The 22,228-nt window shown below is 43.6% G+C and overlaps 1 protein-coding gene across 1 annotated transcript in view; it reads right to left on the bottom strand.

Annotated features, from left to right (window-relative positions):
- LOC141191640 (proton channel OTOP1-like) overlaps positions 1-22,228 on the bottom strand; it is a 100,329-nt gene that overhangs the window by 5,749 nt on the left and 72,352 nt on the right. Inside the window, exons 5-6 of the mRNA XM_073661614.1 lie at positions 21,731-21,861; positions 1,757-2,616 (exon numbers count right to left, since the gene is read on the bottom strand). Of these exons, the coding sequence (XP_073517715.1) occupies positions 1,757-2,616; positions 21,731-21,861 (991 nt within the window). The remainder of the gene's footprint in view (positions 1-1,756; positions 2,617-21,730; positions 21,862-22,228) is intronic.

Here is a 22,228-nt window from a genome sequence, read left to right as displayed (position 1 = left end):
TGCTTCTGAGGTAAGCCTAGGAGCGGTACTGTCACAAGAGGTGAAAGGAGAGGAACATCCGGTCACCTACTTGAGTAGGCAACTTACCCCGGCAGAGAAAAATTATAGCGTAGTGGAGAAAGAGTGCCTGGCTATTAAATGGGCCTTGGAGTCCCTACGCTATTATTTGCTCGGGCGACAGTTTTGCTTTTTGACGGACCATTCAACCTTGGTATGGATGAGAAATGCCAAGGAGAGGAATGCTCAAGTCACAAGATGGTTCCTATCATTGCAAAATTTTAGTTTCTCAGTGGAACATCGAGCTGGGAAGTCCAGGTAAATGCGGATGCCCTGTCACGGGCACCCTCTATGTGACAAGTGTTCAATCCCACAAGTTTGAACAGAGGGGGGGATATGTGAGGCAGTGAGAGGGATTATATGCGAGGGACGGTATGTATCCCCCAGGATGCGCATAGAAGCATTTTGAACCCGCTGGAGTGCATTGCTATCACAGACACAGGTGTAATTGCAGTGCAGTGTAAAAGTAAAGTTTGAACTTAGTCAAGCTATTTGTCTAAGTTGGATTTAAGAAAACCTGGCATGGGCTTTTATTCTTGGAGTGGACTACAGGATGGCAGTGGGGCGGGCCACTCTCTCCAGCCCGGGTCTTATAAGTGGCTCATGGCCACAGATTCCTTTTAAAAACCTGCAGTAAAGGTTTGGGAGTGTCAGTGTTGGAACTGCTAGGAGCATAGCAGGAAGCTCTGCAAGTTTGTGTGAAGCTGAACACAGGCCTGTGAAGGCAACGTATCTGACGCACCCTAAGTGAAACGGCGCGGCCGTCTCCCACAGAAACAGGTTTACATGGATTGTGTGGATATCCCAGCTGTGATCCAGAGGACAGCCTTTGCTTTTGAGTTGTGAGTTTTGCCAAATAAAGCCATTTAAGTTGGACTTTCCTTGGGTCAATGCCTCATTACTGCACAGTGTGAACACCGCCACACTACACCATATAAAAAACATGCAAACCATGGAACACTGCCTCGAAATGCAACACTTTGAAAAATTATGTTCCACCTAGACATCAAGGAGCTCTCACCTGTTAATGCACATTTATGATAGATGCACACTCTTAGCTTTTCCTGCCTTCCAGTCAAACTAACTGTTCCATTTCTCCTTGTCCTTCCCTTTTGTTTCCTTCTTTCTAGCCTTTACTTTCTTTTTGGGTTCAGTTTTATCATATGTTCAGTACGTGATGCAAATCACCACATAGAACAGTTGTATTTAAAGCTGAGCCCATTAATTCATTGCAAAATAAATTCATGTCAAATTTTTGGGAATTCGATGGACCTGGCAAATTCTAAACTATTTGCTTTGAGTGAATTGCTAAAAATGACTGATGCCAATTTACACTATGAAGAAGACTGCACAAGCAAGAGAAGGCTCAGATGACCTCAGGCGTAGTTAGGCAGGCTTCCCCATAATGGTTTGCTAATATAACATAATGTGGTATAAAACATCTGATAACGAAGAACCAACATAGCCTGTGTAAAAGCAAAAGCAGGAAATGCAGAAGCAATTTCATGGCGAATCTGGATAGTGAGGGGACGTCACAGCTCACAGCTTAGTTATAGACGGAGGGCATAAAACATTGAAGAAATTATATGGCTGTGCTTGCAAAAATGTATTGTTTTGCTACCATTTAAAAATATTGTTGTAATCTAAAACTTTACTAAAACTACTGTGTGCTCCTCTATACTAATTGCCATATACTTACAGAAATGTTGCATAGAAACAAAGCAATTGTAATGTTTTTCAGGATTGCTTTCTTAAATTTTGCGCTTGAATCGGGAGACTTATTATTCGTAGAAATGCCTTCTTGCTTTGTGGCATTGTGGCTGTTGCTGTGTTTGAGATTTTGCATCTTGTCTTCATTATCTTTTCTGAATTCTATACTTGCATCAGAACAGCTGCCATCAGCTGCCATCACAGATATTTCCACGTGCGGTATCTTAGCACTTTTCTTGTCTTTTTTGTTTATGTATGTAATTATGAACATGTTTTGTAGGTATTTCTCTAATATCATGAGTATGGAGTAGGGTAAAGTGTACCAGGTATAAGCAGGGTGGCTACTAGTAAATATTATAGCAATAATGGAGCCCCATGATGTAATCCAAGATCCAATGGCAGAACCCACCAGTAGGCTTTCATCCAGCTTTACTGCTGGGCTTTTCTCTTTCATGGTACGTATGTTATCCAGTTTATATATTGCAAGGCCAATTATTGATACTATGCACATGAAGCTTAGGACAGCGATACAATAGAAGTAGAAGATACTCAAAGCGGATTCGCTGTTATTTTTTGATCGTCCTATATTCATTAGGTATGTTACCACCACAGCAATTGTTGCAGCTACCACAGTGGATCCTAAAAGTGTGCCAGGGACCACCCCTCGAAAATTAAGCTTCGATCTATGATGACAATATCCAAGATTGTTCCCTATGTTCTTCCACAGTACATACAGCATGGCCGAGGCTAAGATCTGATATTCAATGTAGAATGGGTAGATGTAATAGATTCCTTTCCTAAAGTTGTCACAAAGATCCATGGTACAGTTACACGATAGGTGGCTTTCAGCTGTAATAAAAATAAATAATAATAAAAATGTGGTAAATGTAAACCTCGTGATAAGCAGATATATTACAATAGTATACATGGGATAAAGTCATTAATGAGACCGTGGGGAAAAAAAACATGAAACTGATAGCTTGCATGAAGAAGGAGACAACTAATATTTACAGTAATGTTAAGCAAACAGATTGATGCCCCCTGATGAAGCAGGGTAAAACATGCATTAAGGCACAGTGATACACAGTTGTTATCTGATAATGTATTATTTGAGAATTTTATGAACTGTTAAAATCTATAAAAGATGGACCTTATTCATTCACTAAGTGACATTGAGGCATGATTGGATTACATTGCTTTTTTGTCATCTTTAAAAGCACAGACAGGTTGTTACTTGTTTTTGCTTGTATTTTTTGATAGCATTGTTATGTGTGACGTGTCCCAGTATTGTTGCTTTTGTCTAGTGGCCTCTGCACCTCCCTTGTATTGATCTACCGTTTTATTTTATGTTTACATTAGAGATGAGCGTTGTTCTACTCGAACTGTTCGCCAATCTCAAATTCGAGCTGTTTTGGGCGGTGTTCGAGCCGTTCGGCGAACACGAACAATTTGAGAAAAATTCGGCTGTTCGAGGTTATGTTCGATAACTGTTCGTGCACCAAAATCATAACTGGATTTTTTCTCAGTAATGATGAAAATTAATGTTAATACGCAGTTTGAGTGCACAGCGGGGTGGGGGGAGGGGCAGGGGATGGATCTCTGCAGGAACAATGAAGATCTCCATTTTTTTTTCTCTTTCCCGCATTTACAGTGGGGAGGTGCAATCTGTCAGCCTATCAGCAGCGCACACACGGAGCGAAATGCTTTTTTTCACACAAGCAAGGGCATGTGTCATTGGCAGTGTATGTCACATGTCCTTGCCCTATAAGACCAAGCCATTTTCCCCGTCGCCACCATTTTCTCACTGCTGCAATTTGTTAATTTCAAGCCAATTTTCGCACAAATATACAGATAGCTTGGGAGTAGGGAATAGTTGTGATTGCAGTCCTTTTAAGGACTAGGTTACAGCATTTCCTACGACTTTTATCAGGGAGGTCTGTGCTCTTAAATAGATAGATTGTGGGAGTAAAGACTAATTGTAATTGGAGTCCTTTTCAGGACTAGGTTACATCAGTTCCTATCAGTTTTTGCCAGGCAGGTCTGTGCCAGTGCTGTGCAAGTTTTTTTCACAGCATTTGGCTGAATCTAGCAAAGCTAATCCTTTTTGGCCTATTGCAGAGTGTGTTAGTCAGTGGAGTAGCCTATCTGTGTTGCAAGATATACCACCTGTGTATAGAATACCAATTTTTTTACTGCACCTAGTGAAGTAAAATCTTTTGGGCATAGCATCATTCTATTAGTCCATCTATACTGACCTCCATCAGGTTGCAAATTAAAACTAATTTTTATCTGCATCTACAGTACCTCTGAAAAAATATTTGGGCTTCTAGCAGTGTGTGGGACTTGTTCTATTAGTCCATCTATACTGACCTCCATCAGGTTGCAAACTGAATATAGTTTTTTCTGCATCTACCTCTGAAAAAATATTGGGCTTCTAGCTGTGTGTGGGTCTTGTTCTATTAATCCATCTATACTGACCTCCATCAGGTTGCAAACTGAATATATTTTTTTCTGCATCTACCTCTGAAAAAATATTTGGCCTTCTAGTAGTGTGTCGGACTTTCTCTATTAGTCCATCTATACTAACCTCCATCAGGTTGCAAACTGAATATAATTTTTTTCTGCATCTAGCTCTGAAAAAATATTTGGCCTTCTAGTAGTGTGTCGGACTTTCTCTATTAGTCCATCTATACTGACCTCCATCAGGTTGCAAACTGAATATAGTTTTTCTGCATCTACCTCTGAAAAAATATTGGGCTTCTAGCTGTGTGTGGGTCTTGTTCTATTAATCCATCTATACTGACCTCCATCAGGTTGCAAACTGAATATATTTTTTTCTGCATCTACCTCTGAAAAAATATTGGGCTTCTAGCTGTGTGTGGGTCTTGTTCTATTAATCCATCTATACTGACCTCCATCAGGTTGCAAGCTGAATATATTTTTTTCTGCATCTACCTCTGAAAAAATATTTGGCCTTCTAGTAGTGTGTCGGACTTTCTCTATTAGTCCATCTATACTGACCTCCATCAGGTTGCAAATTAAAACTAATTTTTATCTGCATCTACAGTACCTCTGAAAAAATATTTGGGCTTCTAGCAGTGTGTGGGACTTGTTCTATTAGTCCATCTATACTGACCTCCATCAGGTTGCAAACTGAATATATTTTTTTCTGCATCTACCTCTGAAAAAATATTTGGCCTTCTAGTAGTGTGTCGGACTTTCTCTATTAGTCCATCTATACTGACCTCCATCAGGTTGCAAACTGAATATATTTTTTTCTGCATCTACCTCTGAAAAAATATTGGGCTTCTAGCTGTGTGTGGGTCTTGTTCTATTAATCCATCTATACTGACCTCCATCAGGTTGCAAACTGAATATATTTTTTTCTGCATCTACCTCTGAAAAAATATTTGGCCTTCTAGTAGTGTGTCGGACTTTCTCTATTAGTCCATCTATACTGACCTCCATCAGGTTGCAAATTAAAACTAATTTTTATCTGCATCTACAGTACCTCTGAAAAAATATTTGGGCTTCTAGCAGTGTGTGGGACTTGTTCTATTAGTCCATCTATACTGACCTCCATCAGGTTGCAAACTGAATATATTTTTTTCTGTATCTACCTCTGAAAAAATATTTGGCCTTCTAGTAGTGTGTCGGACTTTCTCTATTAGTCCATCTATACTGAACTCCATCAGGTTGCAAACTGAATATAATTTTTTTCTGCATCTAGCTCTGAAAAAATATTTGGCCTTCTAGTAGTGTGTCGGACTTTCTCTATTAGCCCATCTATACTGACCTCCATCAGGTTGCAAATTAAAAATAATTTTTATCTGCATCTACAGTACCTCTGAAAAAATATTTGGGCTTCTAGCAGTGTGTGGGACCTGTTCTATTAGTCCATCTATACTGACCTCCATCAGGTTGCAAACTGAATATAGTTTTTTCTGCATCTACCTCTGAAAAAATATTGGGCTTCTAGCTGTGTGTGGGTCTTGTTCTATTAATCCATCTATACTGACCTCCATCAGGTTGCAAACTGAATATTTTTTTTTCTGCATCTACCTCTGAAAAAATATTGGGCTTCTAGCTGTGTGTGGGTCTTGTTCTATTAATCCATCTATACTGACCTCCATCAGGTTGCAAACTGAATATATTTTTTTCTGCATCTATCTCTGAAAAAATATTTGGCCTTCTAGTAGTGTGTCGGACTTTCTCTATTAGTCCATCTATACTGACCTCCATCAGGTTGCAAATTAAAACTAATTTTTATCTGCATCTACAGTACCTCTGAAAAAATATTTGGGCTTCTAGCAGTGTGTGGGACTTGTTCTATTAGTCCATCTATACTGACCTCCATCAGGTTGCAAACTGAATATATTTTTTTCTGCATCTACCTCTGAAAAAATATTTGGACTTCTAGTAGTGTGTCGGACTTTCTCTATTAGTCCATCTATACTGACCTCCATCAGGTTGCAAACTGAATATAATTTTTTTCTGCATCTAGCTCTGAAAAAATATTTGGCCTTCTAGTAGTGTGTCGGACTTTCTCTATTAGTCCATCTATACTGACCTCCATCAGGTTGCAAATTAAAAATAATTTTTATCTGCATCTACAGTACCTCTGAAAAAATATTTGGGCTTCTAGCAGTGTGTGGGACTTGTTCTATTAGTCCATCTATACTGACCTCCATCAGGTTGCAAACTGAATATAGTTTTTTCTGCATCTACCTCTGAAAAAATATTGGGCTTCTAGCTGTGTGTGGGTCTTGTTCTATTAATCCATCTATACTGACCTCCATCAGGTTGCAAACTGAATATATTTTTTTCTGCATCTACCTCTGAAAAAATATTTGGCCTTCTAGTAGTGTGTCGGACTTTCTCTATTAGTCCATCTATACTGACCTCCATCAGGTTGCAAATTAAAACTAATTTTTATCTGTATCTACAGTACCTCTGAAAAAATATTTGGGCTTCTAGCTGTGTGTGGGACTTGTTGTATTAGTCCATCTATACTGACCTCCATCAGGTTGCAAATTCAAAATAATTTTTTTCTGCATCTAACCCAGCCAATAGTTTTGGCCTAATACCACAGTTTGGCCACTCAGCTCTGCTCGGTTACCATCCATTGTTTTTTTGTGCAAACAACTCCAGAGTTGTGAATTAGTTAACCACCAAAATGAGTGGAAAAAGGCCTGCTGCTGGTGGAAAGGGGAATAGGCGTGTTGGGAAGGGGAAAAAAGGTTGTGTCCGTGGGGTAGGTGTTAAAGCAACAGTAACATCTGCAGAAGAAAGACCATCTTCCAGCCAAACTAAAATGTCTACTTCTTTTAGCGGACAATGTGATAAGATCCCTTTCTTACGGCCACGCCAATCGGTACAAATTCCAGATGAGGCACAAAAACAGCAGGTGCTTCAACGGATATCAAGTGCTCCTTTAAGTGGGCTCTCCTCCACATCAACTTCAACATCACAAATACTCCAGTCCTCAAAGGTGTCACCCAAATCGCACTTGCTTCCTCACAGCTCCCAAATCTCCAGCTGCCCGTCTGAGTATGAGGTAGAACAGATGGTTGAGTCTGCAGAGCTGTTTACTCATACTATAGCCTGGGAATCAGAGGTCGACTCCAGCGCTTCTGTGAATCCAGACGAGGAAATGATCTGCACTGATGCCCAGAATCTTTATGAGTCGGATCCAGGACCAGACGCAGAAGGTTCTGACCATAATGTAGACCCTCATTCCCAAACTGTAACTCCTGTTGGTGGAGACAATGAGGAAGACGATGATAAGACTCAAATACCTGATTGGAGCGACAACTTTAGTTTTTTGTCAGGGCAGGAACAGGTTGGCTCTGAGGACGACGGGTGTGATAACGCACAGGGTGATGATGATGAGGTCGGAGATCCCACTTACTGTCGACCCACAGTCAGCCAAGAGATGAGGTCAGCAGAGGAGGTGGAGGAAGATGCTAGTGACGACGAGGTCAGGTTGCGCCTTCCTGGACAGAGACGTAGTACTGGAAGCACGTCAACAACTGCATCCTCAAACACAACTCTGCCTCTCACCACAAGTCGTGGTGGCTCTTCAGGTCGCATGGGTGCTAAGCCTTGCATAGCCTGGGCATTTTTTCAGATCGATAAAGATGACCCAACTCGTGTTATCTGTAACATTTGTCAGCAAAAGCTAAGTAGAGGCCAAAAAATACATAGTTTGAGTACTTCATGCATGAACCGGCACATGGACATGAAGCATAAGTTGCAGTGGGAAGCTCAGTGTGCTACAATGCGGCCTAGCCGGCCGGGCCAACCACCGTCTGCCATATCTTGTGCATCCGCGGCCTCTTCATCCTCTGTGACTGGGGGGACAGCAGTCACATCTGTTTTGGGGCGCAGACCTGCCACCTCTTTACCCGCAACAGCCAGCGTGATTGGCAGGTCATCATTTTCTTTGGAGGTGGTAACACCAGCTGGTGTTGAGCGCTGTCCGACATCGATAGCACCACCTTTGGATGAAGGCAACCTAACATGTCCGCCTGCATCTTCCTCACAGACCGGCAGTTTGCCGGGGACACCCTTATCAACCCCGTCTAAGCACAATAGCCAGCCCTCGGTCCCTCAGATGTGGACAAGTAAAAGACCATTTCCTCCTAGCCATGAGAAAGCTAAGAGGTTGAATTTCACCATCTGCAAGCTCTTGGCTACAGAAATGCTGCCTTTCCGCCTGGTGGACACAGAGGATTTTCGAGACCTTATGTCCGTCGCAGTGCCCCAGTACCAGATGCCCAGCCGGCACTACTTCTCAAAGAAAGGTGTGCCTGCGCTCCACCAGCATGTCGCACACAACATCACCGCTTCTTTGAGAAACTCTGTGTGTGACAGGGTGCATTTCACCACAGACACTTGGACGAGTAGGCATGGACAGGGGCGTTACATGTCGCTGACTGGGCACTGGGTAACTATGGTGACAGCAGGACAAGGGGCTGCTGTCCAAGTCTTGCCGTCCCCACGAGTTGTGCGTCAATCCTCTTTATGTCAAAGTTCCTCCACTGCTTCTGCCTCCTCAACCTCCTCTCGGTCTTCCACCTGCACCCAAAGCCTGTCTGGTCATGCCACAAGCTTTCTAACTGCGCAGAAGGGATCCTGCACACCTCCTTACTATGCTGGCAGTAGGGCTCAACGTCATCAGGCGGTTTTTACATTGAAATGTCTGGGAAATGTGAGTCACACAGCTGAGGAGTTGTGGTCAGCTCTGGAGAACCAATTTCATGAATGGTTGTCTCCACTGGACCTGAAACCAGGGAAGGCCGTGTGCGACAATGCTGCAAACCTGGGTGCGGCCCTTCGCCGGGGCAATGTCACACACGTGCCTTGTATGGCTCACGTGTTGAACCTGGTTGTCCAGCAATTTTTAGCCCACTATCCCAGACTAGATGGCCTTCTGCAGAGGGCACGGTCGCTGTGTGCTCACTTCCGCCGTTCGCATCCCGCAGCTCAGCGACTTACATCTCTACAGAAGTCGTTGGGCCTGCCACTTCACCGGCTAAAATGCGATGTGCCTACCCGGTGGAATTCAACTCTGCACATGTTGCAGCGACTGTGGCAGCACCGACAAGCCCTGGTGCAATACGTTCTGACGTATAGCCTGGGCCAACGAGATTCAGAGGTGGGGCAAATCACGCTGGAGGAGTGGTCTCAGATCAGGGACCTATGCACCCTTCTGCACAGTTTTGAAATGGCGACGAAGATGTTTAGTGCTGACGATGCCATTATCAGCATGACTATTCCGGTGATTTACATGCTGGAGCACATGTTAAACAGAATTTGGAGTCAGGTGGTGGCACAAGAGGAGGTGGAGGAAGTAGAGGAGGAGGAGTTGTATGCGGAAGGGCTAACATCTGCAAGGTCCAGAAGGTCGGCAGCACCAAGGCGGCAGGCATGTGAGGGTGGGGGAGATGGTTTTACCAGGGCGCATGGTAGCAGCCAAACTAGTGAGGAAGGTGCAGGAGCCCAGGAAGAAGTGGAGGACGAACTGATGGAAGACTCATCAGATGAGGGAGACCTTGATCACATTTCTGTTGTGCGAGGTTGGGGGGAGAGGACAGAGGAAGGAAGCATGATTGTTACCTCGCCACCAACACAACAGGGACTTGGTGCTCCTGGATGCGCAACACACATGAGTGCCTTCTTGCTGCACTACCTGCAACATGACCCTCGAATTGTGAGAATTAGAAATAATCCTGACTACTGGGTTGCCACACTGTTAGATCCCTGGTACAAAAGTAAATTTGCAGAAATTATTCCTGCCATAGAAAGGGATGCACGCATGCAGGAGTATCAGCAGAGACTGTTGCAGAATCTTACATGTGCTTTTCCACAAAATACCAGTGGTGCACGTAGTGAATCTCACAGTTCCAACTTGCCAACCGTGGGACCGTCAAGTGTTCAGCACTCAAACCGTAACAGAACCACAGTATCTGCTGGTAACATCAATTTTGCGGAATCATTTCACCACTTTTTTAGCCCATCCTTTGCAAGGCCACAGGAGACAAGAAGTCTGACACATAGTCAACGCCTAGAGACGATGGTACAGGAGTATCTCCAAGTAAACATTGAAGCCACGACTGTGTCACTGGACCCTTGCTCTTTTTGGGCTTCCAATCTGGATAAATGGCCGGAGCTAGCCACTTACGCCTTGGAGATCTTGTCATGCCCCGCAGCCAGCGTTCTGTCTGAACGTGTGTTCAGCGCTGCTGGTGGTGTGCTGACAGATAAGCGCACACGGCTCTCCACTGATAATGTAGACAGACTCACGTTCATAAAGATGAACAAATCATGGATCCGAAACGACTTTTCTACCCCTGTGTCATCCTGGGGAGAGTAAAAGCTTGATGATTGGTTAAAATCACCCTACCAAACGTTTTAAGCTTTCAAATTACTAATCATGTTTATCTGTATCTTGACTGGAAAATAATTTGGGCTTTGTAGCAGTGTGCAGCACTGATCCTATTAGGCCATCTATAATAAGCTCCACCAGATTTAAAATTAAAAATAATTTTTAGCTGCATCTAGCCCGGAAAATAATTTTGGGGCTCCGAGATGCGCAAGACACATAAGTGCCTTCTTGCTGCACTACCTGCAGCATGACCCTCATATTGTCAGAATTCGAAGTAATCATGACTACTGGGTTGCCACACTCTTAGATCCCCCAAACTTTTCGATCAACCTTTTCATTTTAATAAAGACCAAAAAAATGGTCATTTTTGAAATTATAAGCATTAGCAGGTTGTTAGAAACTGAAATCAAACAGTTTTCAACTCAAAACTTTATTCTAGGTGATGTTACATTTTCACATAGGACCCCTTGTTCGAAAGGAGCTTCTGAACTCTCTCGTCCATTGAATTTGTCAGATTTTGGATGGTTTCTGCTTCAATTGTTTTGCATGAGGACAGAATACCCTCCCAGAGCTGTTGCTTAGATGTGAACTGCCTCCCGCCATCATAGACACTCCTTTTAATGATGCTCCAAAGGTTCTGAATGGGGTAGAGGTCAGGGGAGCATGGGGATCACACCATAAGTTTGTCCCCTTTTATGCCCATATCAGCCAGAGATGCAGATGTTTTATGTGCAGCATGAGATGGTGCATTATCATGCAGAAAAATGATCTTGCTGTGAAATACACGGTTCTTCTTCTTGAACCATGGCAGGAAGTGCTGTTTGAGAAAATCCACATACATTATGGAGTTCATCTTTAGCGCCTTCAGGGATCCTAAAGGGGCCGACAATCTCTCTCCCCATGATTCCAGCCCAAAACATTACTCCACCTCCTCCTTGTTGGCGCTGTAGCCGTGTTTGCGTGGGGTGTCCATCAACCAGCCATCCTCCACTCCATCCATCTGGACCATCGAGCGCTGCACGGCACTCATCCGTGAACAAAACAGTTTTGAAATCAGTCTTCATGTAATGTTTGGCCCACTGGAGCCATTTCTGCTTGTGTGAAGTGGATAGAGGAGGTCGACAGGATGGCGTATGCACAGCTGCAAACCTCTGAAGGACCCTGCATCTTGTTGTTCGGGGGATGTTGGAGGCACAAGCAGCTTCAAAAACTTGTCTGCTGCTATGACAAGGCTTTTTTGCCGCTGCTCTTTCAACCTGACGTAATTGCCTGTAGGAAAGAGTCCTCAATTTGCCCTTATCAGCACGCACACGTGTGTACTGTGAATCAGCTACATACTTCTTGATTGCCAAGACACTTCATCCTGATCATCGCACAATGTTGATTGTAGTCATGCCTTGACCTAAACACTCCACAATTTGTTGCTTCTCAGCAGCCGACACATCCTTTTTCTTTCCCATTTTGGCAGAAAATGTAGGCTGCTTAATAATGTGAGAGAGCCTTCTTAAGTAGTCTTGCCTTTCATTGGACACACCTGCCAAACTAATTAGCACAGGTGTCTGCAATTGCTTACAGTGATATAAAGAGCCCTGACACACATCACCATCAATGAGTTTAACTGACAAACAAACAAATTCTTCCCTTATCACTCCTAAACACTTTTTGCATAATAATTTGGAACGCGGTGTACATGTGCTTTTCCACAAAACACCAGCGGTTCACGTAGTGAATCTTACAGTTCTAACTTGCCAACCGTGGTCTGTATGGAGTTGTTCAATAAAGGGCCCAAAATTAAGATAACATAGATGGGAGAGGTCTCTATGAATAGGAATTCCTAAGTATTTGATACCCTGTGAGGGCCAGGCAAAGGGAAAGTTGGACTGGATGGAATCCTATATGGATTTGGGGAGGGAGACATCGAGGGCCTCAGACTTCGCTGCATTGATTTTAAAATTTTACCATGTAACAAAGTGATCTATTTCAGCCATAACAGCATGGATGGATATATGTGATTGAGTGATATATACTAGGACATCATCAGCAAATAGAGAGCACTTGTACTCGGTGCCTCCCACCTCAATCCACCTAATATTGGGGTTATGGCGAATTGATGAGAGCAGGTGCTCCGTCACTAGGATGTATAAGAGAGGGGACAGAGGACATCCCTGCCTTGTCCCATTGGTGATTGTGAAAGGTGATGAAAATGTTCTGACGCACCCCCTGGGCCTTGGGACACCCGGAGCCGGACCCTTTTTGGTGGATGCTGGTGGTTGTAGTCTTCGTGGCGGCGACCCGGTTCCGTGGCTCAGGGCGGTCAAACCAGTGGCGGAACTATTTATGTGGTTTTGATGTTTAAATGTCCGACTACGCCACCCGTGGATTGCGGTCAGAGTGAACCGCCGCTACAGGGCAGACCGCTGAGGCTGGTGTTGTGGGTGCAGCAGAGCGTAGCATAACTCCCCACGGGAGGAGTATAGCCTCAGGGCAGTGTATGCGGAGGATGGGGGTGATGGTGCAGGGCAGCAGCAGTAACGACACGGAGTCAGTGATGCAGTCCAGGGCCTTTACTCACAGTTCTTATTATCCAGACCACGTCTGCAGGTAACGGCTGCCCACGTCGTACTGTGCTCACCAGGTGAGGGGCTCAGACAACTCCCAGATAACTTTGGAGCACTTCACAGGACCCCCTTTGTGTGTCCCTTGTCTGGCCTTTCTTACCAACACTTCTGTCCGGCTGCCTCGGGCCTCCTCTTGGTAAACTTGGCGCCAGTTTCCCTGACCCTATGTGGTGCCTTCCTAGCGGGTGTAGCGAGGGGCTGCGCCACATAAAATGTCAGAGCCTCCGGTTTCTAGCTGAGGGTCGTTTCCTGCCTCCACTAGTTCGGGGACCGGTCTCCCCCTTTGGCCTGACCCCTCCACGCAGGTGGATTCGGGCGTGCGGTGGCGACTCGCCCGTCCGCACCCCTGGGATCCCTTCATTCCTCGTTCCTGGAGCCTTCTCCGCTCCTCTTCCTTCCTTCTCCCTCTTCCAGGCCTGGGCCTCTGTTACTAGGCCCGCCTCCGGAGCAGAGCTCATGCAGAGCCCCTGCTCCCTGCCACTTCTGCTCAGACTTCTCTGCACTGAACTAAGATGGTGCCCACCTTTTATACTCCCTTCTCAATGCACCCAGGAACTGCTTCCTCCCTGCTCCTGCACTACAGGGTTCCCCTTTCTCAGTGTTCCCTCCCCCCACTCCAGCCAGGGACAGGGACTGACGTGCCCATCTTAGGGGCATATTGGTCGCCCTGCCCCACGGCAATGTGGTGTAATGCATGCAGGTGTCGGGTCCTGATCCACACTCCATCCTTACCTGAGAGTGAGATATCACACCTCTGGGTGAGGTGCAATACGTCTGTAGCAACCGAGCCCTCAGGGTGCTACAGTTCCATTTATCTTCAGCCTAGGTGACGTATTGCGATACAGGGCCGTGATTTTGGCTATAAAAGGGTCCCCTAGACCCCTACCCCAAGCTTTTTAAGAGAATCATATATGGCGTGCCAGGAGACTCTATGGAATGCTTTCTCAGCATCCAACGAGAGTATCTAATTACAAATTTTAAACTGCATCTAGCCCAGGAAATACTTTGTGCCTAGTAGCAGTGTCTGCTAGTCAGCGGATTATCCCGGCTGTTAAGCAAGCAACACCACCTGTAGTTTAGACACTTAATTTTTTCAAAGGAAATGCTTCGGGACCATGGGATACTCAGTGAAGAGCATCAGGAGGCACCCCAAGGCATAGGGGCTGGGACTGGCAGTAGGATGCCTTGCGGTGGACAGCCGAGCTCGATCCTTATAAAAGCTTTTTAACTGCAGCAGCTTTAGTGGACGCTACTGGAGCTGGAATTACGCGGCTGCTGGCATGAGACTTGCCCTCCAATAGATCCTTGTAAATGGATTTAAAGTGTATTCATTCAAATTAGAGAGACAATTTAAATTAAAAAGCTTAGAGCTGCCTCCACCACAGGGGGGCTCGCTCGACCCACCAGCGGACAGGCACCAGTATTGGGAGAGGGGGGCTGGCCATCAGGGTTCACCGCGGCTCTGGCACAAACCCGGCGACACGGAGGTGGCACGGGCAGGAGCGGACTGGCCGTGTCGGCTTCTCACTTTTTGGATTTTAGAAGGGCATGACATGCCTATATCTGTGTCTCCCCCTCCTTTTACTCCTCCACCTCTTTTATTTTCGCATGACTATATGTACTTGTCACTTTTCCATGTGTTAGTTGTGTCTTCTGAGCAGTTTGTCAGATTTTGGACACCTTTGAAGGTGTTTTCTATGTGTTTCTATGTGTTTTTGTTTGCCTGCCATTGGTTTTAACGGTGTTCGAAGGTGTTCGACGAACAGTTCGGCGAACACACGGGTGTTCGACGAACCGAACTCGAACACTACGGGGGTGGCTCAACACTAGTTTACATATACAGTACAGACCAAAAGTTTGGACACACCTTCTCATTTAAAGATTTTTCTGTATTTTCTTGACTATGAAAATTGTACGTTCACACTGAAGGCATCAAAACTATGAATTAACACATGTGGAATTATATACTTAACAAAAAAGTGTGAAACAACTGAAAATATGTCTTATATTCTAGGTTCTTCAAAGTAGCCACCTTTTGCTTTAATGACTGCTTTGCACACTCTTGGCATTCTCATGATGAGCTTCAAGAGGTAGTCTCCGGAAATGGTCTTCCCAGAGATGCTTAGCACTTGTTGGCCCTTTGGCCTTCACTCTGCGGTCCAGCTCACCCCAAACCATCTCGATTGGGTTCAGGTCTGGTGACTGTGGAGGCCAGGTCATCTGGCGTAGCACCCCATCACTCTCCTTCTTGGTCAAATAGCCCTTACACAACCTGGAGCTGTGTTTGGGTTCATTGTCCTATTGAAAAATAAATGATGGTCCAACTAAACGCAAACCGGATGGAATAGCATGCCGCTGCAAGATGCTGTGGTAGCCATGCTGGTTCAGTATGCCTTCAATTTTGAATAAATCCCCAACAGTGTCACCAGAAAAGCACCCCCACACTATCACACCTCCTCCTCCATGCTTCACGGTGGAAACCAGTCATGTAGAGTCCATCCGTTCACCTTTTCTGCATCGCACAAAGACATGGTGGTTGGAGCCAAAGATCTCAAATTTGGACTCATCAGACCAAAGCACAGATTTCCATTGGTCTAATGTCCATTCCTTGTGTTCTTTAGCCCATACAAGTATCTTCTGCTTGTTGCCTGTCATTAGCAGTGATTTCCTAGCAGCTATTTTACCATGAAGGCCTGCTGCACAAAGTCTCCTCTTAACAGTTGTTGTAGAGACGTGTCTGCTGCTAGAACTCTGTGTGGCATTGACCTGGTCTCTAATCTGAGCTGCTGTTAAACTGCGATTTCTGAGGCTGGTGACTCAGATAAACTTATCCTCAGAAGCAGAGGTGACTCTTGGTCTTCCTTTCCTGGGGCGGGCCTCATGTGAGCCAGTTTCTTTGTAGCGCTTGATGGTTTTTGCAACTGCACTTGGGGACACATTCAAAGTTTTCCCAATTTTTTGGACTGACTGAACATCATTTCTTAAAGTAATGATGGGCACTCGTTTTTCTTTACTTAGTTGCTTTTTTCTTGCCATAATACAAATTATAACAGTCTATTCCGTAGGACTATTAGCTGTGTATCCACCTGACTTCTGCACAACACAACTGATGGTCCCAACCCCATTTATAAGGCAAGAAATCCCACTTATTAAACCTGACAAGGCACACCTGTGAAGTGAAAACCATTTCTGGTGACTTCCTCTTAAAGCTCATCAAGAGAATGCCAAGAGTGTGCAAAGCAGTCATCAAAGCAAAAGGTGGCTACTTTGAAGAACCTAGAATATAAGACATATTTTCAGTTGTTTCATACTTTTTATAATTCGACATGTGTTGATTCATAGTTTTGATGTCTTCAGTGTGAATGTACAATATTCAAAGTCATGAAAATACAGAAAAATCTTTAAATGAGAAGGTGTGTCCAAACGTTTGGTCTGTACTGTATGTGTTTTATAAAATCTTTTAAAAATTATTTTTAATAATGATACTTTTAGAGGGATTGCCCGACACTTATGTGATTCTGCCTTGGGGCAATGTGTTTTGTTTTAATATTCTTAGTAGAATTGAGCAAAAAATATTTGCAGAACCCTAATCCAGCATCTATGTCAGCAATGCATCAATGTCGGTAGTTCATGGCCGATGGACTGCAAACCTTCGACTACTTATCCCCGTTGCCTCTTCTCATTAGTAGTCCCCACAACACTTTATGTTGTGGTGCCATTATTCCCACAGCTCTTTACAGACATCATCATCACTGTCCCCATTGAGGCTCACAATCTAAATTCTCCAGTACCTGCCGTGCCTGCCAGTACCTGCCTGTATACTTTATTATTATTCATTATTAGGCTGAGTTCACACGATGCGTTTTTCATGCGTTTCCGCGGCGTTTTTGCAGTTGCGTAAACGCCGCGGAAACGCATGAAAAACGCATGGTAGAAGGGCAGCAATGTTCCCCAATGGAAATCCGCATGTGCTGTGCCAATGATGCGGATTTTTCCGCAGCGTAAACGCTGCGGTCAAAAATCCGCAGCATGTCAATTAATTTTGCGGAAACGCTGCTCTTTTGCCGCCATTGACTTGCATTAGACCGCATGGAATCCGCATCACTGTATATGTTGATGCGCTTTTCATGCGGTCTAATGTGCGGATGGTACCCGGGTGTGGATGAGAGGACTCTCATCCAGACCCAGGTACCATTTAAAAAAAAAGAATAAAATAAAAAATACATATATTCTCACCTTCTGACGGCCCGCGCTGCGTCCTGCCGGCTTCCCGCGCACTTCGCGGTTGAATGAAGGACCTTCGCTGACGTCAGAGTCATGTGACGGGTCACGTGACGCTGACGTCGGAAGGTCCTACAGTCTTCACTGCCGGCAGCCGGGACCGATGAAGCAGGACACCGGGGGCCATCAGATGGTAACGTATAGATTTATTTTTTATTTTTTGACATCACACACTATATAAATCCATGCCGGTTGCATGGATTTATATAGTGTGAAGTTGACAAGCACTTTCCAAGTGATGCTAAAATCGCTTGGGAAGCGCTTGTCAACCCGCATGCGGAAATGAAAGTGAAGACCGCTTCATTTCCGCATGTCCCTGGCAGGAAACCGCATGTACAATCCGCATGCGTTTTTTCCTGCCAGAGAGATGCAGAAACGCTCAGGAAAAAATCCTGAGCATTTCTGCATCGTGTGCACATACCCTTATAGTGCTATTTATTCCATGGCACTTTACATGCGAAAAAGGATGTGCTGCGGTAGAGAGTTCCAGAGTAGGGGGGATGCATGGGAGAAATCTTGAATACCAGCCATGCCTGCCGTACCTGCCTGTATACAAGCCATGCATGCCAGCATCCACCTGTATACCAGCCATTCTTGTCCAGCTCGCGCCTGTGCCAGCTGTGTCACCTATTCCTAGCCGTTCTAGCTTCATACCCAGTTGGAGGTCAGCTGCCATGTGTCCGAGGTCTGTCCTGGAGTAGCACCTAGCATCCATCTGGAGCCAAGTCTATCCACACCATCAGACGCTCTAGCGAAGAGTCAGGTGTTCGCCTAGTCACATCCCTCCAGGCTCACGGCACAGTGGTTCCACTACCACGTGCGTTACAGCAATGTTCTTTGTTTTAATAAGCACTTTACAATTTTACCCATTTAAGATGAGACAACACCTTTATCCCCCAAAAACAACATTGCTGGACAAACCAGAAGGTTATTGAAACAATGTTTTGTGGACAGATGACAGCAAAATAGAGTTTTTTGGTTTACATGAGAAACGTTATGCTTGGAGAAAGAAAAACATGGCATTACAGGATAAAATCCTTATACCAACTGTAAAACATGGTGGTAGCATCATGAATTGGCCCAGTTTTGTTGCATCTAGGCCAAGACGACTTGCCATTATTGATGGAACAATGAATTCTACATTTCATCAGCAAATGGTTAAAGAAGAATAACAGGAAACATTTTGGAATGGCCAAGCTAAAGTTCTGACCTTAGTCCAATAGAAATGTTATGGAATGACCTGAAGTGAGAAGTTCATGGAAGAAAACCCACCAACATAATAGATGTGAAACTGTTTAGTACTAGGGAGAAAAGGGTTAAAATTCAACCAAGCTGATATGCAAAACTAATCAACAATTACCGGAAACACTAAGATGCAATTATTGCTGCAAAAGGGAATTAGAACAGATATTGAAAGCAAAGGTTCACATACTTTTGCCATTCACAGACATGTGATATTGGATAATTTTCCTTATTTAAAAAATGACAAAGTCTATGTAGTTAGGTAAGCAGGAGGAGCAGATGGAACTGGGAAGCGCATGATTTGAAGAGCAGACTACCCACAGCACTTGACTTCCTCAGAAGAAGGCACAGCGCCGAAACGCACGTTGGGGATATGACATTGCACCACATCTAAGGTATTTAGGTATTTCTCTACTCTATCCTTTACTAACAATTGTGATTGATCTCTGCCCCCCATATGTGTATTACTATTGTTAGTCTCACCATTTTATATTGTGTTTTCATTTTCCAAATAATAGGGCAATTTCTAAGTTATATTCCATTTTTGTACTATATTTCCACATGGATTATTTATATAATTAATCATTATATGGACTATATCATATAATTATCATGGGTATCTGCTAGTATTACACATCCTTATATCTTTATATTGACTATATACAGTGGGTTGCAAAAGTATTCACCCCCTTGACTTTTTAGTTTTTACCTATTTTGTTACATTAAAACCTGCATTTAAATATTTTTGTAATTCAGTTTGTGTGTGATGCATCAGCACTAAATAGTCTAAGTTGGTGAACTGAAGTTAGAAAATATAGGCATAAATTAAAAAGTATGGGATCAAATAACTAAAAATTTTCATGTGCATATGTATTCACCACTTTTGGATGAAGCCCCAAAAAATTTCTGGTGCAAGCAATTACCTTCATAAGTCACATGCTTAGGGAAAGGAAGTCCACCTGTGGGCAATCTAAGTGTTACATGGTCTGTCAGCATATACACCCCTTTTCTGAAAGGTCACAGAGGCTGCAACACCATTAAGCAAGAGGCACCACTAACCAAACAACACCATGAAGACCAAGGAGATCTCCAAACAAGTCAGGGACAAAGTTGATGAGATGAACAAATCAGGGTTGGGTTATAAAAAAATATATCCAATTTCTGATGATCCCCCAGAGCGCCAACAAATCCATTATCATCAAATGGAAAGAACATGGTACCACAACAAACCTGCCAAGAGAGGGCCACACACCAAAAATCTCAGCCCAGGAAAGGAGGGCATGAATCAGAAGGGCAGTACAGAGACCAAAGATAACCCTGAAGGAGCTGCAGCGTTACCAAGCAGAGACTATAGTATCTGTCCATATGACTACAATAAGCCGTACACTCCATAGAGGTGGCCTTTATGGAAGAGTGGCCAGAAAAAAACCTTTACTTACACACAAAAATTGTAAGGCTTATTTTGAGTTTGCCAAAATACACGTGGGTGACTCCCCAAATATATGGAGGAAGGTGAGACCAAAATTGAACTTTTTTTGCCATCAAGATAAACACAGCTCATCACCCCAAGAACACCATCCCCACAGTGAAACAAGGTGGTGGCAGCATAATGCTGTGGGGATGTTTTTTGGCAGCAGGGACAGGGAAAATGGTCCAAGTAGATGGGAAGATGGATGTTGCCAAAAACATGGATATTCTTAGGAAAAACTTGTGATTTGACACTGGGATGGAGGTTTACCTTCTAACAAGACAATGGTCCAAATTATACTGCTAAAGCAACACTCAAGTGGCGAAAAGGGAAACATGTAAATGTTTTGGAGTGGCCTAGTCAAAGCTCAGACCTTAATCTAATTGAGAATCTGGGGTCAGACTTGGAGATTGATGTTCACCAGAGGAAACCATCTAACTTGAAGGAGCTGGAACAGTTTTGCCTTGAAGAATGGGCAAAAATCCCAGTGGCAATATGTAGAATGCTCATAGAGACTGAGGCAAAGCGACTTGCAGCTGTAATTGCCACAAAAGGAGGCTCTACACAGTACTGACTTTAGGGGGGGTGAATAGTTATGCACACTGAAGTTTTCAGTTTTGTACTATTTGTTGTTTGCTTCACAATAAAAAGAAAACGAAATGTTAACAGTTGTAGACATGTTCTTTGCGTGAACTGATGCAAACCAGTGAAATTCCAGGTTGTGAGGTAGCAAAACGTGAAAAATTCCAAGGTGGGGTGGGGGGGAATACTTTCGCAAGCCACTGTATTATATCAATCACACGTTTTTTCGAGACTTTCCTAGTTGTGGTGAAGTGCATTTACTGGTTGTTTCACATTATGTTTTTATTTCTGGCCAAATAAACTTTTCTGTATTTTAATCTATTTTGTACTCAATAAATATGTGTTCATTTTATACTGGTTCATCATGCATTTCTTTCTCCTTTCTTTTGACATTACTTTGGTGCAGAACCATACTTAGTAGTAGTATTAGATAGTACACAACACAATTCTTAGATTGTTTATGTTGACATTAGATACTTCATGTACCTTGACCAATTGTCCACAGCACTTGTGTGAAGTCTGTAACCCTAGAGACACGTACAGTTGGGCTTGAAAGTTTGTGAACACTTTAGAGTTTTTCATATTTTTGCATAAGTTTTAACTAAAAGTACATCAGATTTTCACACAAGCCCTAAAGACATTGATATAATTGAAAGTGGAAAATGCCGTCAACTTCCCTGGAGACCAGGACGATTCACCAATTTTAGGATAGACCCGCTTAATCTGGGACTGTTGGGAGGCATGTATCCAATACTCCAGGATGAGTTGGCACCCAACCGTTCTTATTGGTAGAGGATAAAATGAATTTTACTGTATATATACTACATATTCATGGTTGTCATTGTGAATGTCCTTCCAGTGACTCTCACTATTTTAACTTACATATAGTTATGTTAACAAAGCCCAATGATGTCAGTCTGCCCTTGTGCTCCTCTAGCTGATGGTCAGATTCTGTAGCCACTGCACTGGCCCACAGCAGTAAATTTGTATATACAGAGTGTATTAAACCAAACCTAAAAACAGAATAAAAAGAGAACATTATTAAGATACAGAACATGGATGATGTACATCTGTAAATAGATATTGTCAAAGTACAGTCCTGCTCATCCTTATTGGTACCCATGAAGTTTAAGTACATAATGTGGAATATCTCCTGAAAAAAATGAATCAAGTGAAACAGTTTTTTGTACAGAGCAGTCGTGCTAAATACAAAAGAGCAAATGATAAACAATAATTTAAAACAAAAAACAATGAAAGGGATAAATAGAAAATCCTAAAATTTGCGGTGCACTGGTATTGGCACCCTTTACATTAATTTAGTATGGAAACACATTTTCACTCGCCTGTAGTAAATCACAAAAGAGATTCTCCTGTGATTAA

Source organism: Phyllobates terribilis, unplaced genomic scaffold (genome assembly GCF_046119375.1).
Source record: "Phyllobates terribilis strain yellow unplaced genomic scaffold, ASM4611937v1 Scaffold_1__5_contigs__length_1240528914, whole genome shotgun sequence".
Taxonomy (NCBI): Eukaryota; Metazoa; Chordata; class Amphibia; order Anura; family Dendrobatidae; genus Phyllobates; species Phyllobates terribilis.
The sequence above is the reverse complement of the archived record's forward strand: the minus strand, read 5'-3'. Positions and strand labels throughout refer to the sequence as shown.